The sequence below is a fragment of the Rhamphochromis longiceps genome, linkage group LG19, assembly GCF_057381845.1.
Source record: "Rhamphochromis longiceps isolate RC_006_pf linkage group LG19, R_longiceps_female_GT1.1, whole genome shotgun sequence".
NCBI lineage: Eukaryota > Metazoa > Chordata > Actinopteri > Cichliformes > Cichlidae > Rhamphochromis > Rhamphochromis longiceps.
Window position 1 is genome coordinate 6,522,099 of NC_140575.1, and position 16,212 is coordinate 6,538,310.

The following is a 16,212-nucleotide window of genomic DNA, read 5'->3' on the forward strand; positions in this document are numbered from 1 at the left end:
TTTGTTAATGCACTGCTCATTGACTTGGTTGTATCCTATATAGCCACTATGAAGTCCTAATCACACAGTATTGTACATAATGTATAATAGCGCATTATACATGCATTTGATGGGGTCACTTGTCACTCTGTACCCTTTACCACAATTTGTCAACATGCAATGTTAATTCTGTGAAGGGGGATATTTTAACCCACGTTTGGTGCTTAAACCTCATGAAATACCAAATAAGAAATTAAAACTAAGCAGCACAGTGAAAACAAAGTGACACCAAGTGCAAAACCAAAGCTCACACATCCAGGGAATAAGAACAGAGGGGTATTTCACCCTCAAATTATGTTACAGGTTATTTTTACGTTTAAGTTGTTGGCTCATGACCAGATTTCTATATTTCTTCTTTTAGAAAAACTGTTACAAAAAGTTAAGGAATATTATGAGTGCTGTCACTATTTGCTGCAGATGATAATGCATTTAGATAAATGTGTCTAATTATATGACATATCCAGCTGCAGAGGCACCAGCAGCCCACAGAGAAGCAGTCACAGTCACTAAATTGCATGCTAACCATCTCGAGCCGGGTGTGAAATATGTCATTTGCCTCTGCTCTTAATTGCACTAAAAATGAAGATTAAGAGGATGAATTATTGATACAAGTTGGTATTTAATCTTTTGTAATGAATAGTGAATCCGCTGGTTATAAATATTGTACAAGGCTTCATAATTTGATAAATTTATTCCAATTTGCCCTTTATTTTGCCCTTTAGTCAAGGTTACGTTCATTTAAACTCCCTCTCTCTCTCTCTCTCTCTCTCACACACACACACACACACACACACACACACACACACACACACACACACACACACACACACACACACACACACACACACACACACACACATATGTAGACACTAATAAATACTCATGGCCACTACTGCTCTGAAAACATGCACAACAAATGAACTGCAGTGCATCTACCTACCCTCTGCCCTTGGTCATTGTATCATTCTTTTTTACCAAGGCCCATAAACACAGATGCATGCAAGCATGTAAACAAAATGCCCTTGGTTGACCTTGTTCCCTCAAAACACACACACACACATGCACATGTGTGTGTAGCAGTAATTAGGCCATGCATCTGATTGTCATTAAAGAGCACTGGCAGATAATGAACACACAGTAAAGCTAGATTATTTCTTATTTCCTGCACATTATCAAGCTGTCTGATGGTGCTGAATTCATGTGACTTGTGATAATAAAAAAAAAAGTGAAATGTTACCAATTATCCATAACATTAAATGCACTGAGCAAGCTACTGAATCCCTCTGCGCTCACATTGCTGTGCTTCCTGATCACAGGTATATACAGCATAACATTAAAAATATGTGGTCATTAACTTTGAGATCTACTTGTAGCTAACTTTGGAGATATCTACTCTACTACAATGTGACTTTTAAACATTCCCGAAAGCCGGTCAACAAGAACAGCAACACACTGGAACGCACCGGAAAGAGCTCAGGTGTTGTCTATGATGGTCTTATTTTCTTGTTAAAATATACATCAAAATACAATACAGTCTTAAAGTGCAATATCCACTCGCGTGTGCTGTTTGCTCAGAACTGAACATGTTTGATAGATCTCATAGCTTTGAGGAAAGTATCTGCTGAATGCACTACACAAACTCATCAATCTTGCAAGAATCATCGTTTTCCTTTTAGGTATCACCAGATATGAGGCTTGCTACTGAGTTATTTTGAGGACCAACAGACAAAACTTTGTCTCTAACGTCTTAAGATATTACCTGGAGCTGTCTACATACTTTATATGAGATTTACCTAACAGGGCTAAAAAATACATCTGTATACCATGAAAATACTGGTTGAAATTCTGCTGTTAATGAACTTATTAATTTGATGAGGTCTTGATGATTCCATAAAATTGACTTCATTATTTTAACGAGTCTTCATTCGTGTTTGACTTGGGAAGAATTCACTGTTTTCGCTGTTAACTTGACCCTAGTCTAGACTTGAGTTGAATGTTCTGAGAATAAACTTAGGCCTGGCTTCAATGAACTGCAACTTAGTCAAAAAACTTGTAAACTGGACTCCTCCTGAATAAGAAGGGGTTTGAATCATTTTAAACTCAACTCCAACTTGCATTGAATAACTTTGTTCTTGACCTGGGCTCAGGTCCAGGTTTCATCCTTTGTACCAGTAGATAAGGTTCACTTTAAACTTGGCTTTTACTTGCCTTCAAATGCTCGCCACATGATTTAAGCTTGTCTCCCCCCCCCCCAAAATAAATCGTGAAATATAATTCATTTTAAGTAGAAGTCACTAGCTGCTGTTTCTTTAGCTTTTAGTTAATTTAATTAATGTTTGTTCCCACTTTGTCTTTTAGGCCCCCCTTTGTTGAGATTGAGTCTGGTTTTGCTTCAGCTTGTTTGTCAGTTTGCCATTTTACCTTCATTTGTGTTTGTAACAAATGTTCTTGTTAGCTCTCTCTCAGGACTCTCATTGGACTTTTTAGTAATCATTTTTCATATTTTATGCAAAATCCACTTTCTATTTCTTGTGTCTTTCTTTCAACATTATTGAGGCTTAAGTTATAATTTTAATGATATTAAGTGACAAATAATATACATTTCTTATTATTATAGCAATCCATACTGTGAATGCAATTCCAGTGTATTTATATATTTATATTAATTAGAATTTATGTGTGCCTGGTTGATTTGCCTGTATATTTTTAGAGCAAAAAAACAAGCCCCTAGCATTAGTCAGCTAATGCTAGGGGCTTGTTTTTTTGCAAAGGTAGCACTCCACTCTGTTGCTAAATATGATGAAATCCTTAAAAAAAACCCAAAGAATGACATCACTCTGGCAACTTTTATCTTTTATATATAGTGTATGGTTTCACCCAATCCAAAGCACATACACCTCTCTATGTAGCTGCTCATTTTAGCACATGACTATAGGTTCTACACTGGCACAAATGTTGTTTTGTGGGCGGACAGTCGACCAGAAAGAGTTAAAAGCACCACTGGTTACAACACTGGAAGTCAGATTGTCTCCTACAGATGGAGGATCTTGCAGGATTTGTACATCGGTTAGTTTGGGTTCATTGTTCACCTGCCCAGAACAGACACATACTGAATAATTTAAAATATCACAGAAGTATGGGAAACCTGTGATGCTGACATGCCTTGTGTGTGTTTGTGCTCTGAAGCAGCGAACAGTAATAATTCAGTGGGTTCACACCTTAGTTTGTTGTTTGGGGGTTTTACGGATCAAAGCATTAAGTGCAGAGAGAGATTCACACAGATAATGAATGGACTGTTAATGTGCTGTGGCCAAGCAGCTAATGGACACACACACACACACATACACAGGAAAACACTGATACGCATACATACAAAATTACACTTTCACTATAAGATGTACACAAAACACGCACGCACACAGAGGTGGTAGCTGGCTAATGGCTGTCACTGTTGACTGATCACAGTGATCAGCCTGCTGCAGCTCTAATTGCAACTAAACAATCTGAAAACAACCAGAGTCAGGTTTGCAGGAGAAGAAGGAGGGGAGCAGGAGAAAGAGAAGGAGAGAGAAATACGGAAGAGAAATACAGAAAATAAAACAAGATGAAAGTGATTCAATGAGAATGAGGAAAGAATGAAAATGGATCAAAGGAAGGGAAATGAAAGCCCAACAGGTTGGAAAGAGGGAAGAAGGGAAGGACCTGTTTACAAAAGGATATATCCAGAGCAGAAATGAGTAATAAACTTAATCAAGGAAAATATTTTTTAGAAACACAGCAAGAAAATGGGATAAAACAGCTGAAGGTAGACGCGTACAGGAGGGAAGAAAAACAAGGAAAAAATGTGATAAAGGTAGAAGAAAGTTAAAGTCTGAGCAGATGGACAAGAATGAAGGTACTAAAGGTCAGATAAAGAGTTTGAAGTGTAAAATATATATGAAAAGTTTTCAGTATTCTATTTTGACAAGATACTGATGTAGGCTTCAGGCAGCTTTTTTTGCACAGTTAAGATCCAAATTTTGGGACTGCCAGGAAATAAAAATGAAATTTATACACTGAGCAACTGAGTCCAACTGTGTGTGTCTGTGTGTGTGAGAGAGAGAGACAGTAAGACAGAGGGATAATAGGGATCAACCAGGGAGGAAATGGAGGGATATGAATCAAGGAATAAAAAACAAACAATAAGCAGATGAGCAGAATAACCGAAAGCTTCGAAGCTAAACAGAAAATAAAAACCACCGCTGCTATTTTTACCTTGAGGCCGTCTGCTGGGCAAGAAGGCAGCCAATTGGCTGACGGGTCCCCTGGGGCTGTGAAGGGCTTGTGTAACTGGTTGGTATAGAGGAGGCGGGCCTGGATGCAGCGGAGGGCGCGGAGCATCCAGCTATGCTGGCGCCGGATCTGCCGCTGGAGCTGATCCCATTGGCTGGAAACCATATGGAGGATATCCTTCAGACCTGGAGGGTGACAGACATAGGGATAAAATTGAAAAAATGAGAGAGAGCCATGGATAACACAGAGAAAGACAAACAGGGAGAGGATAATAATGAAAGAGAGAAAGAGAGACTTGGGATAGTTACGGTGAGAAAAATGATACCCATAATTCCATTCCTCTATCTGACTAAAGAAGAGCTTTTCTAAGACCACAATATCTTTTAAAAAACTTTTAAATCCACATTATGTTAAGTGAATGTAACGTCATACTTTTATTTTCATCCTTAAAGGATAATTCCGGCTTATTTCGGCCTGGAGCGTTTTCCTTTTAATGTGGCTTTTGTGGCTCAGAAAATGACATTTTTTGAGTGCTGCAGGTATCTTGCAACAGCTGCTCTGATACGAATCTCTACAACAGAGTCGCAGAGTGCAAAGTGTGTACGATAATGGGAACTAAGCCAGGTTGAAATAAACGCTAATTATCCATTAAATCGATGGGTTACCTTTGAAACACCCCTACAAAACATAGGTCATTAGTGACTACATTCATTTACGCTTTTCAGAAAGTATAAGAACAAGGATAGTGGCAATGAAAGTGACGCAAAGGCAGTTTTTTATCGTTATTCAGACTTTACAAAGGTATACAAATTCTAATTCCTGGAAGTCATGAATATTTTCTAGTGTATATAGTGATAGATTTCACTTCCCTTGGGCTAAATCCCAGTTTCCACCCATAGGCCTGTTGGTATCCTTAATCTTTAAGCTTTTTTTCCTGTGTTGTAGGCTGCAGATAGGCTGCATGCTAACGAGGTGACAAATGGCATTAAAATCATGGGTTTTATTGTCTTGGCTGAATGATGATTCGAGTCTCTAATTTTGCTACAAACTAGAGGTCCCTCAGGAAAGTCTCCAGATATACGGTTGCATAATAACATCAAAAAGTGATGCAAATGACCAAACCTTAATCAGTCAAATTTATCACTCATGTGCTCGTGGTGACTGTAGTCTGGTTATTCCACAGAGTGTACGCCACTCTGACACATTTCTGCTTCATGAAAAAGCTAAAAAGGTTTTGGAGCTTTTAGAAAGTGGAGCACCTTCCTCCATCTTCTCTGTCTTCCCTGGAAATCTGGCCCTGAATAACTGAGTTCTGCTGGGATGTTCATTAGAGATCAATTATCTCTGCACATTTTGATTTTCTAGAAATCTGATACATGAGTGGCAGAACAATCCCCATCATCGGACCATTTTCATCAAAACCTCTTCAGAAATCTGTAGTTCAAGTTGTTTAGTTTGTAATTATTCATCTTAGTAAGTCTGTTATGTTATCAAGTTGGTAAGCAACAAATATTCCCAAATCCCAACACACTATTACTGCTCAGATATTTGAAAACAACACAGCTTTCTCTCTTTCTCGGTTCTCTCTTTTCCATCTTTAGCTTCAAAAATTCTGAAAAAATACGCCGTTACTGTATACTCAATGTTTCTTTCCCCTGCCTGCTGTTCTTCTTTTCTTTTTCTCTTTCCTTCGTCTTTTCTCCCGACTCATCTCATTCTTTGTCTTTATCTCTCCCAGTCTCTCTTTCGGCTACATTCATATGAGGTCTCCTCTCTGAAGGTCGCTCTGTTAATCCAAATATTAATAATGAATGGAATAGGGTCGGGGCTCCATTATGGCCACCTGTGTGTGTGTGTTTCAATGTGTATCCTGTTATTGTGTGTGTGTGCATATTTGATATGTGAAAGAATATGAATACGTGCAAGAAAATACCAGAATGGTGGAAGGTGATGATGGTGAGCAGCGCTTTGCCTTCCTCCATTATGCTTTCCTTCAGAGCGGCGCGACTGTCCACGTTTAGCTTGAAACTCTAAAACACACATAGAGAAACAGATGCAGATCATCACCAGAATCCAGAGAGTTCATCAGACAAGATGAAAACAAACCTGCATTCTTTATAAAGTCCAGCAGGGCGGCGACTCCAGTGATTGTAAAAAGAAGTGTTTCATGTTTCTAATCCTCACTAGATATATCACCTCAGGTTTCTGCTGCGTTTGTAGTCTAAATTGCTAGCTTTAAGTATCACCTAATAGGGCATGATATTCATTTTACAATGTCTGATGCTATTTTGAGTAAAACAAACAACATAGGAGAGAATTTTGGGTGTGGCTACCTTGTGAGTGACGGTTACTACTGTGCAGTAAACTTCATTTTCTTATTAACATGGTTTAAAAACAACACTTGACTGTGAAAATCATTTTCTCTCTGAGAAGGGTAGCAGATTAACAAAGACAAGAAAAAAAAGCATAATTGTGGTAATGTAAGCAGGAAACACACAAAGAGAAGGGAGGATAAAAGAGAAGCAAAAAATAAGCTATGATATGGATGGACAGATGGATGGATGGAGGCACAGAGCTGCCTGAGGCGATGTTGGGAAACACTCCAGTCAGGTCTCTGAACACCATTATAGCCTTTTTTTGATCTGATGCGTATGTGTGTGTGTGTGTGTGCGTGTGTGTGGATATGTGCTGTTGTATTACTCATATTTTGTTACTCATAAATGTGTTTACACTGTTGCATTTTGGGAAGTTGCAACATTGACATGAGGTAAACCGTGAGATTTTTTGTATGAAATCTTGGTTTAATAATAGGACACCGTGAGGTACAGGCTAAGGTGATGGTTAGTTGTCCTTAGGAAGAGAATGCAAGTCAATGTCTTTTGAAGTGATAAAGACAAGCTTGTGTGTGTGTGTGTGTGTGTGTGTGTGTGTGTGTGTGTGTGTGTGTGTGTGTGTGTGTGTGTGTTTACATATGTTTGCGGGGACCAAAAATTGGAAGTTTACCATGTTTGTGGGGACCAACTGCCCTTATTGTCACGGCGGGGTGCGCCGATGTGTGTGGAAACAGGACCCAAAAGCAGATGACGATGAGGAGTAGTAAGGTTTAACAGAAAGGTGAGGTTTTATTTAAATGACGGCAGGGTTAAACCAGGAAACCAAAACAAACTGGCAAAACACTAAGAAACAAAACACTAAACTGGCAAAACACTAAGGGTACTAAGACCAAAAAACTATAACTATAACTGAGGTGGAAAATAACAGCCAAAGACTAAGACTAAAACTGTAACTCTGGTGAGATAAACAGACTAAGACTAACGTGGAATTAACAGACGAAAACTAGAACTATGGCTGAGGTAAACAGACAAACCGACAATGGCATGAAGAAAACAAAAGGCTTAAATACAGACATGAGGTGATCAGGGGAAGTGGGGACACATGGGGGAACAGCTGACAGACATAAACCTAATGACAGGACCAGGAGAGGAAAGCTAAATACAATGAACAAAGAACACATGACATTGTCAAAATAAAACAGGAAATACTAAAACTAAACATGACAACACAACTTAACAGACCTAATACGTGATGAATAAATACAAAACCCCAAAACATAGAAAACCCAGGAACAATAACTGCCTAAACTAAAGGCAGATAGGAAATAACACAAACTAAATCACATAACAAAATGAGACAAATACAAACATGAACTCAGAGCGCTGGGTCAGAGACCCAGCCTGTGACACTTATGGGGACAAAAACACGGTCCCCACGAGTTTGAAGGCATCTTTCAGAGTCAAAATGTGGTTTTAGTGTCAGGATTATTTCATTATGGTTATGGTAAGGTTATGGTAAGGTTAGGGTAAGGGTTAGGCATTCATTTTTGATGGTCAGGGTAAGCGGCTAGGGAAAGCATTATGTCAATTAGATGTCCCCACAAAGATATGAAAACACGGTGTGTGTGTGTGTGTGTGTGTGTGTGTGTGTGTGTGTGTGTGTGTGTGTGTGTGTGTGTGTGTGTGTGTGTGTGTGTGAGAGACAGCCTCAAGGTGCCGAGGCCTCACAATTTAACCACTCCTGACATCCTGCTGTGCTGCAGTGGGAAATGCTGCACGCACATACTCACACACACACACATACACACACACACACACACACACACACACACACACACAGTGCTTTCGAGACACACACACCCGCGGTGTAAATGTTTGTATGTGTGTATTTGTGATGCAGTCCGATCAGCCTGATCTCAAGAGAAATTTGTACACTGCACATGCTGTGCAAAAATGAAAACACGATTTTCATGCAACATAAAAAATAACAGTAAGAAGTGTAGTGTGCATTAAATGGAAACAATACTCATCAATATATTGGGGAAAAATCCTGAAAGATCAGTGCATTAAAGCTGCTTCTCCAGGTTGTGGTAAAGACACGTTGCTAAAATAGGATAAAACTGGGACAAAAGACACAAGATGGCAAAGGTCTTGCAAATCTATCTCAAAAGTTTTAAATCATAGCAAAAAAGAGAGACTGTGAGAGAAAGAGGACTGAGAGACTGTGTGGTGGGGTTTTTTCAGTCCAATGAAATTATAGTTAGAAACAGGATAAGAGTGTAAAACCCTTTAAAGAACAGTGATGGCAGTAATAACTGGTTGAGATACAATTAAGTGTCAGGTTTAACTGACAAAGTCCAAAAAGGCATTCAGTTAGTGGGTTTGGTTAATAAGTGATTCTAAATTGCCCATAGAAGTGAATGTGAATGTTGTAAATCTGGCTCTAGGTTGTTACTTTGGTGGGACTTGAAATCCTTCATCCGTTTCTCCAGAAAGTCCTTGGTCTGCTCTAGAGCTCTGCTGCGAACTGGAAGGCTACTCATGTGCAGTGAGTTCATGTGCCACTCAGCAGGACTGCAGTCCAGAATCAGAGTTCACTCTGAGACTGGGAGACTTACTGAAGATACATCTGATCAGTTATTTATTATCACAAATAATAAGCTATAGTATTAGAGGTAACATTCAAGAAAATATGAGTGAACTCCCACTGTTGCCACAAATATTATCTAGTTCTGTGGGAAACACTGTATTGCAAACCCTGCTAAATAGCAGACAGTGCGAACTCAGCCTGTGACAGTCCTGCCATGAGGGATGGGCGGGTGATGGCATCAGTCAACACATGACAAGGTCAGACCGCCACACCACCAATATTTATGGAGTAGGATATACACAGTTGAGACAAATGGGATAAAGTGTTTTAACCCTCTCACAGGATTATAGCAATGTATGTGGAAAAGAGGATTAGCTTCATCATAAAATCATTCAGTGTCACCTCAATAACCAACTCCTTGATTGATACAGATGTTTCCCAAATATCTTGACGTGAATGTCGGATCATCACGTGCCAAAAACTGAATCCTCAACCCAGGATGTGTTAGTTCCGTGCTTTAGCCACAGGTTTACACTAGTGTAGTTCTTTGTGTCGTATAAAAACCACACATCTCCGGCTTTAAAAGGATGTGAGCAGATAGCGGTGAAGCTGTCCTGCACATATTACATTTCCCAGATAAACAATAAAGTATCTCTTGGAAAACTCAAACCATCAACTATACTATCTCCTCACTGTGCTCCCAAAAACACATTCATATATCAGCATTATCCAAACAAAACATGACTGTCTGCTTTCTGCAATCATTACTGCCTTGCAAACGTTGTAAATTACTCCAAATCTCACGGCTGATTGAGTAATTTTACAGACTCAGCGGCCACTCTGCCCCACTTAATTTCCAGATAAGCTGGTGAAATACCTCACAGCTAATAAACATAAAATACATCTATCAGCGCTACAGAAAACACAGCGTGACTGTCTGCGTCTCTGGGATAGGGCTGGGCTGATGTTAGGAATGAATTAGGTTGTGCAGATTAGCCAGGCTATCAGAGCGCGATCGTATTTCAGCGCCTTATTCCACAAGCGATTCGGCTCAGTTTCCTCCGTTTAATATATGGAGAGCATAGAATCGATAAGAGTAGAACAGCCAACCATCAATCACACCATGATAAGGCATGCAGAGCAGCTCTGCTTTTATGCATGTCAGACAGCGGGCTTTAATAAGAGGCTGTGTGTATGTATTTATGTGTGTGTGTGTGTGTGTGTGTGTGTGTGTGTGTGTGTGTGTGTGTGTGTGTGTGTGTGTGTGTGTGTGTGTGTGTGTGTGTGTGTGTGAGAGAGAGAGAGACAGACAGACAGACAGAGAAAAGGAGGGAAGTAGTGTAAAGAAAATAAAGACTTACTTTTTTGACAGAAAGAAGAGAGTGTGTAAAAGTTATGGATTACAAAATAAAAGACCCATTAGCTGTGACAAATTTCATGAGATAACTCTTTCAAAGGTTTTATTTTATTTATTTGTTTTCAGGAATGTGTATTGTCAGGAGGGATAAGAGTGTTGCGCCTCAAAGAAATCAAAGCTACCTCAATGTCTAGGATTGTCTACACAGAAAATCTCAACCTCGACTTTTATCAGCAGGAAGTAGCCATCAAAAAACGGTGATATTTTACTAAAAACCACTATAGATGGGGACTTTTGTAATTGCTACATACAGTATAAAAACAGATGTGGTGAATCTTGTATATAATATATTTGGTGGTTCTATTGCTTGTAATAGTTTTCTTTTGGGTTGATATTCCCATAATAGTTTTGCTGTGTTTATATTCTCATGTTATTTTTAGTTTTGTTCCTGTTTGTAGTATTATTTTGAGCTTTAGTTTAATCCTGCATCCCCCGTTAAGTCTCCATCTCTGTGTTAGGTGTTCTTTTGTTACTTACTTCCTGTTTTACCTAGGCAGTTTGTACTGAGTTTAGCTTCCCTTCTCTTGGTATCCCTGATTTGTTCCTGCTAAGATTCCCACCATTTGCCACCTAGCGTTCACATCCTTTGTCACACCCTCTCTCTCAGCTGTGTGTCCTATGGAAGTCTGGGAAAACAACTTTCTGTCTTCACCTCTGTAAATATTTTACTGAAGAATTTAATGTCCGCAGTCTCTGACTCTGGGTCATACAGAATAAAAAATGGAATCTGTTTTGTAATTCTTGGTCATACTCTCAGAACAAATTATCCATAGGATGTTATTTGGGTAATGACTGGTGATTGACAAGTCAGTGACCAAGCAGTTTCACAGTTAGTCACAGTTTGTTTGAAACCAAGATGGTAGCAATGAAAATGTTGAGGTTTGGAAATGGGACTTAAGAAACCAATCAGTGATATTACGGTACTGTCTATGGTAAATTCCCATCTGTTGCTTCCCGCCTTTCTTTGTGTCTTTTTAGTAAATTAACAGGAATTAATAACTGCGCACCAGCAGCAATGAAGGTTGAGATAAAGCAGCGAAAGCTAACAAACAAGTTATCAAGCTGGTGCAGAAAGTGGACGCAGATGCTAATAAATACTTCAATTTAACTTGAATTTAACTTTACTTGTCAAACAAATTATTTGATATTATGGCTTTAAAAATCTTTCTTCTTTGTTTAAGGATATTTAGACCACACAAACACATGTTCAGCATCTTTGGTTAATGACATCTGACAATCTATGTTGAGTGAGAAAAATAAGTAAGTAAAGTTTATTTATGAAGTGCGTGTCACAAACAACAAAACAGAGTAAAATAAATAAGAAAATGAATAACAGCAATACAAAATCAGCAGCATCGCAGTTTAAAAGTTAGAAGGTGAATCTGGAGACTTCTCAGCTGCTGTGGCTGTTGGCCTCATATGTTATGACTCCTCGCTCTGATTAACATACACATTGTGCATTTGAGAGGTGAGCTGCTTCAAAGCCTGGATGATCAGATTACCTGTTAGCATTAGCATATTAGCCTGAAGCACAGAGTAGGATGGCCTCAGAAGCCTACCTAATATCATTTAGCTTTTAGCACTGCCGTATTAGTGAGGCGCTAAGAGGTGTGCAGTGCTGATGCTGAGATGACATTGAGGTTTGACATTGAGACGGTGTATTGAGCTGCACTGATCAGACACACACTTACAGCAGACAGGCTTGGGTTGATGAGACAAGATCTGATCAAAGAGTCTTTTTAATAATGATGATCAAATTGTCTCCATTCATACTGAGCTGACAGAAACTATAGCAGTATGACTGGATCCCCTGGGGGGGGGGGGGTTTATTCACCCAGGCCTACAATCTCCTTTGTTTTCTGTAGATATGAATTTTCTTGCACACTTCTTTCATGTTAAGCAATGAAATGCAATTCTGTGTTACATTTCTTTCTCTCTTTCATTTTTTTGCTACTTCCCTTTATTTTATTCTCCCTACCTCCCTCATACGGCTTGTTCCTCTTCCTGTCTTCATCTCAATCTCTATATTTCTTTTTCTCTTCTTCTCACTCTCCTGTCCGCCTTCAGTCTCCCTCGATCGTTATCTCTTCTTGAGCCCACTCTATACCCTCCTCTTGCCCCTCACTGGTTTTCTTTACCAACTCTCTTTCTCCTCCTTCTACTCCCCTCTCTTCATACTCTCATACTACACCTACAAGATACTGGATACATATAGAAATACGCTGTGTCGAACTGAACTCCAAGTGAACCAAAATGCATCCCTACAAACCACCTGAGAATGTTCAGTCCAGTCAGCGATAAGATGTGTCTGCAGTGGGAGCAACAACAGTAAATACAGAAAGAGTGTATTCTGGACTATTGGAAAACACAGAATTTATGTTAATTACATGGCTAGTTGTCTAAAGAGCTTGGAAAGAAAAGCGTCTGGACTTCTTTAAGTTGCTTGAAGACATTTCACCTCTCATCCGAGAAGCTTCTTCAGTTCTAGGGTCAAATGGTGGAGAGTCCCAGATTTAACTAGCTGGTCCCACGTTCTCATTTTAGGTTTGACAGCGTTTTAGTAGGTAAAAGTGAATGCTTTGACATGAATTGAGCTGTGGTTTGGGGAAGGCCTCGAAGGGGACTGGCAATGGCTCCCAGGCCTGGCAGATCCCCATGCACTAAATAGAAATGAAGGAGTTAAAGAATTGAGAACAAGGAGGGAGGGAGGGGCACGTAAACGAGAATGAGCAGCTTGCAGAACTGGGGGAACCTATGTAGATGACAACCGGTGAGCGTGTTTGGAGGTGTGGTCCTGTTCCTGAAATTCCGATACATAATCTCCAATTAAGCCCTGTGGGAGTGTCCCCCCAAAAGGATGATGGACCCCCTGATGATCCTCTACCTAATCATACGAGCCAAGGTGTGAAAACGGGTGTAGGTCACAGTCAACCAAGATTTCAGGTGAGCTCATTGTGAAACCTGGCCCCACCCTATTATGTGATTTCCTGAGGTCAGATGGCCCAAGATGTGAGTGGGCGTTAAGACGTCTGGGGAGGGATCTCAAAACTGGATTATAGATGGTAGACAGTTGGTGTCGTGAGCCACCGCCTCCGTTCAAAGATGGTCGCTCACAGTGGACGTAGATGGCTTCTTTCATTCCTCATCTGTCTTCTCTGTCCAAAATGTGAACATTGGCATCCTCGAAAGAGTGTCCTTTATCCTTAAGATGCAGATGGACAGGCATCTAAAGGACGGCTGGCTCTTCTATGTTGTGCCATGCGTTCATGAAGTGGCAGTTTGGTTTCCCCAATATAGAGGTCAAGAGCTTCTTAGACTACAATGACCTGGATGACTGAGAACCTTCACAGGCATATTCATGGCTAGTTGCTTTACACATCTATAGTACCTTCCCGTACTGAGAATAGCCTACATGGCTACAGTACGCTACAGTACATTTTTCAGATCTGCCTTCAAAGTGTGTTTTTGTCCCATCTCCCTCCCCTCACTCCAGCTGGTCGCAGAAGATGGTTCAGACATTGTCAGAGCCATGTCCCCATATTTGCTGTGCAACTACTTCCAGGTTATTTTGTTTACCACCATGATTATGATTAGTAACACCCTACTGTCAGTCCAGCCAAGGAAATCTGTGGTCTTAGATTTGTTTTTTCATTGGTGTTTGCTTCTTTTTTCATTTACTACAAGCAGCTAATCCTCGTCTTCCTGCTGAAGTGGATGAAGGCATAGGGGTAGCCTCAAAGTCAACTGTGGTTGATATTTTTGTTGTTTGTTATCTGAAAGATTTCAGATGTTTTGCTGTTATTTCAATGCTTCAGTGGTGATGGCGAGCTAAATGAATATGTTCTGAAGTGGTGGCCTGTTAATCTTGCACATTATACTTGAACACAATCTCAGACATTTCTCTCTCTCCCTCTCTCGAGATATATATATATATATATATATATCCTCCCCTTATGTTGCCACCAGTAGTGTGTTACTTCTGGTAATGGGATTCAAAGGCCTGGATCGCCCATCAGACCCAATCAATAGGCCTTTCATTGGCCGCCATCTCTTAGCGCCTTACAAAGAGCAGCCTGTGTGTGCGTATGTGTGTTTGTGTCTGTGTGTCTGTGTGTGTGCATGTGCATGAGTGTGCGTTAGTGTCCTCTTGCCTCACTGATCTCCCCGGGGTTCCGGAAAGACCTGTGCTTATTCGCTCCACGCGCCCTAAAACACACATATAGTCACACACACACACAAACACACACACACAGACACGCCAGCTGGACCAAATATTCAATTGGGAAAGCAACTCCACTCCACCCACTGCTGCCCTGGAGCTGGGTGTGTTTGTGTGTGTGTTTATGTGTGGCACAGAAAGCAATATAGAGAAAGAGAGAGAGTGTGTGTGAGTATGTGTGTGAGACAGAGAAATGGAAAAACAGAAAGAGAAAAAAGACCAATCCTGTCGCCTGAAAGCTATATTCACATGACTTACTTTGGTCAAGTAAAGCATAATGAAAGTAGATATTCGATGTTGTTGATTGTCATAAAATAGCATGAAAAAGAAAAACAAGCAATGTGTTAGTCCTGCAAATAGATACTGCATACAAAGCCTGATATGTCTTATTATTCATCTTTGCAATTGAACTGTTTTGTGCAAAAATGATTTTTTTAAAACACAAATGAAGTGAGCTCCACTGTTGGACTGGGTGAGCAGTTCCTTTATTGCCACAGATACACAGACTGCAGTTTATTTAGTACCACCATGCTGCCCCAGGGCCAGATATTCGCTAGAACGTCAAACGTGAAATAATCTGCCACTGAAAGTAGTCCCCAGCAGTCAGCTGGCTGATTTGAGAAATTACTGAGCCTTTAGAAAAAGACAAAAAACATGAACTGCTCATCAAATTATCCATGTTTTAAATTTGTTTTAAAAGACAACTATTCCTAGTTTCAGCTTTCCAAGCTACTGATTAAAACACACTCACCAAAATATTATTTTATAGTTATACTGTAAAGGTCATTATAGCTCTCTTGAGTTTGCATTTGAATTTCAAATTTTCTTGGGATGTGACTATGTTAAGTAGCTAGGCAGGTCACACATTATGTCATAGGAATCTAAGTAGGATGCACCTGAAGGATGTTTAAGACATTCCAGGATATTCATGGAATATCTTTAAGTAGCCCTGTTGACGTTACATTTTAAGGGTAATTAGATGTAAAGATGCCACCTCTGCTGCTAGTTCACACACTTTGTCGTGGTCCTTCTAGAGCACGGGTGTTAAACATAAGGCCCAGGAGCCAGAATGAGCTGAGGAAGACTTCGATCTGGTCCACTGGACAGCTTTGGAAAAAGAGGGCATCGATTTTGGATTTTTAACTGTCGTATTACTGAAATAACACTTCTTTTCTTACATCAAACAGGGTTAAATGTGTAGTTATACATTTTTTGACTGAGAAAAAAAGGCAGTTTTACTGGTTTGGCCCACTTGAGATTAAAGTGGAGAGTACGTGGCCCACGATGTAAAATGAGTTTGACATCTCTTTTGTAGAATTTCGTGAGGAAGTGCTGTTGAATG

The 16,212-nt window shown here is 39.9% G+C and overlaps 1 protein-coding gene across 1 annotated transcript in view; it reads right to left on the bottom strand.

The window, feature by feature from the left end:
- The window catches only part of akap6 (A kinase (PRKA) anchor protein 6), a 232,711-nt gene that overhangs the window by 145,973 nt on the left and 70,526 nt on the right, over positions 1 to 16,212 (bottom strand). The window contains exons 12-13 of the mRNA XM_085391037.1: positions 6,245 to 6,341; positions 4,294 to 4,496 (exon numbers count right to left, since the gene is read on the bottom strand). Coding sequence (XP_085247163.1) covers positions 4,294 to 4,496; positions 6,245 to 6,341 — 300 coding nt within the window. The remainder of the gene's footprint in view (positions 1 to 4,293; positions 4,497 to 6,244; positions 6,342 to 16,212) is intronic.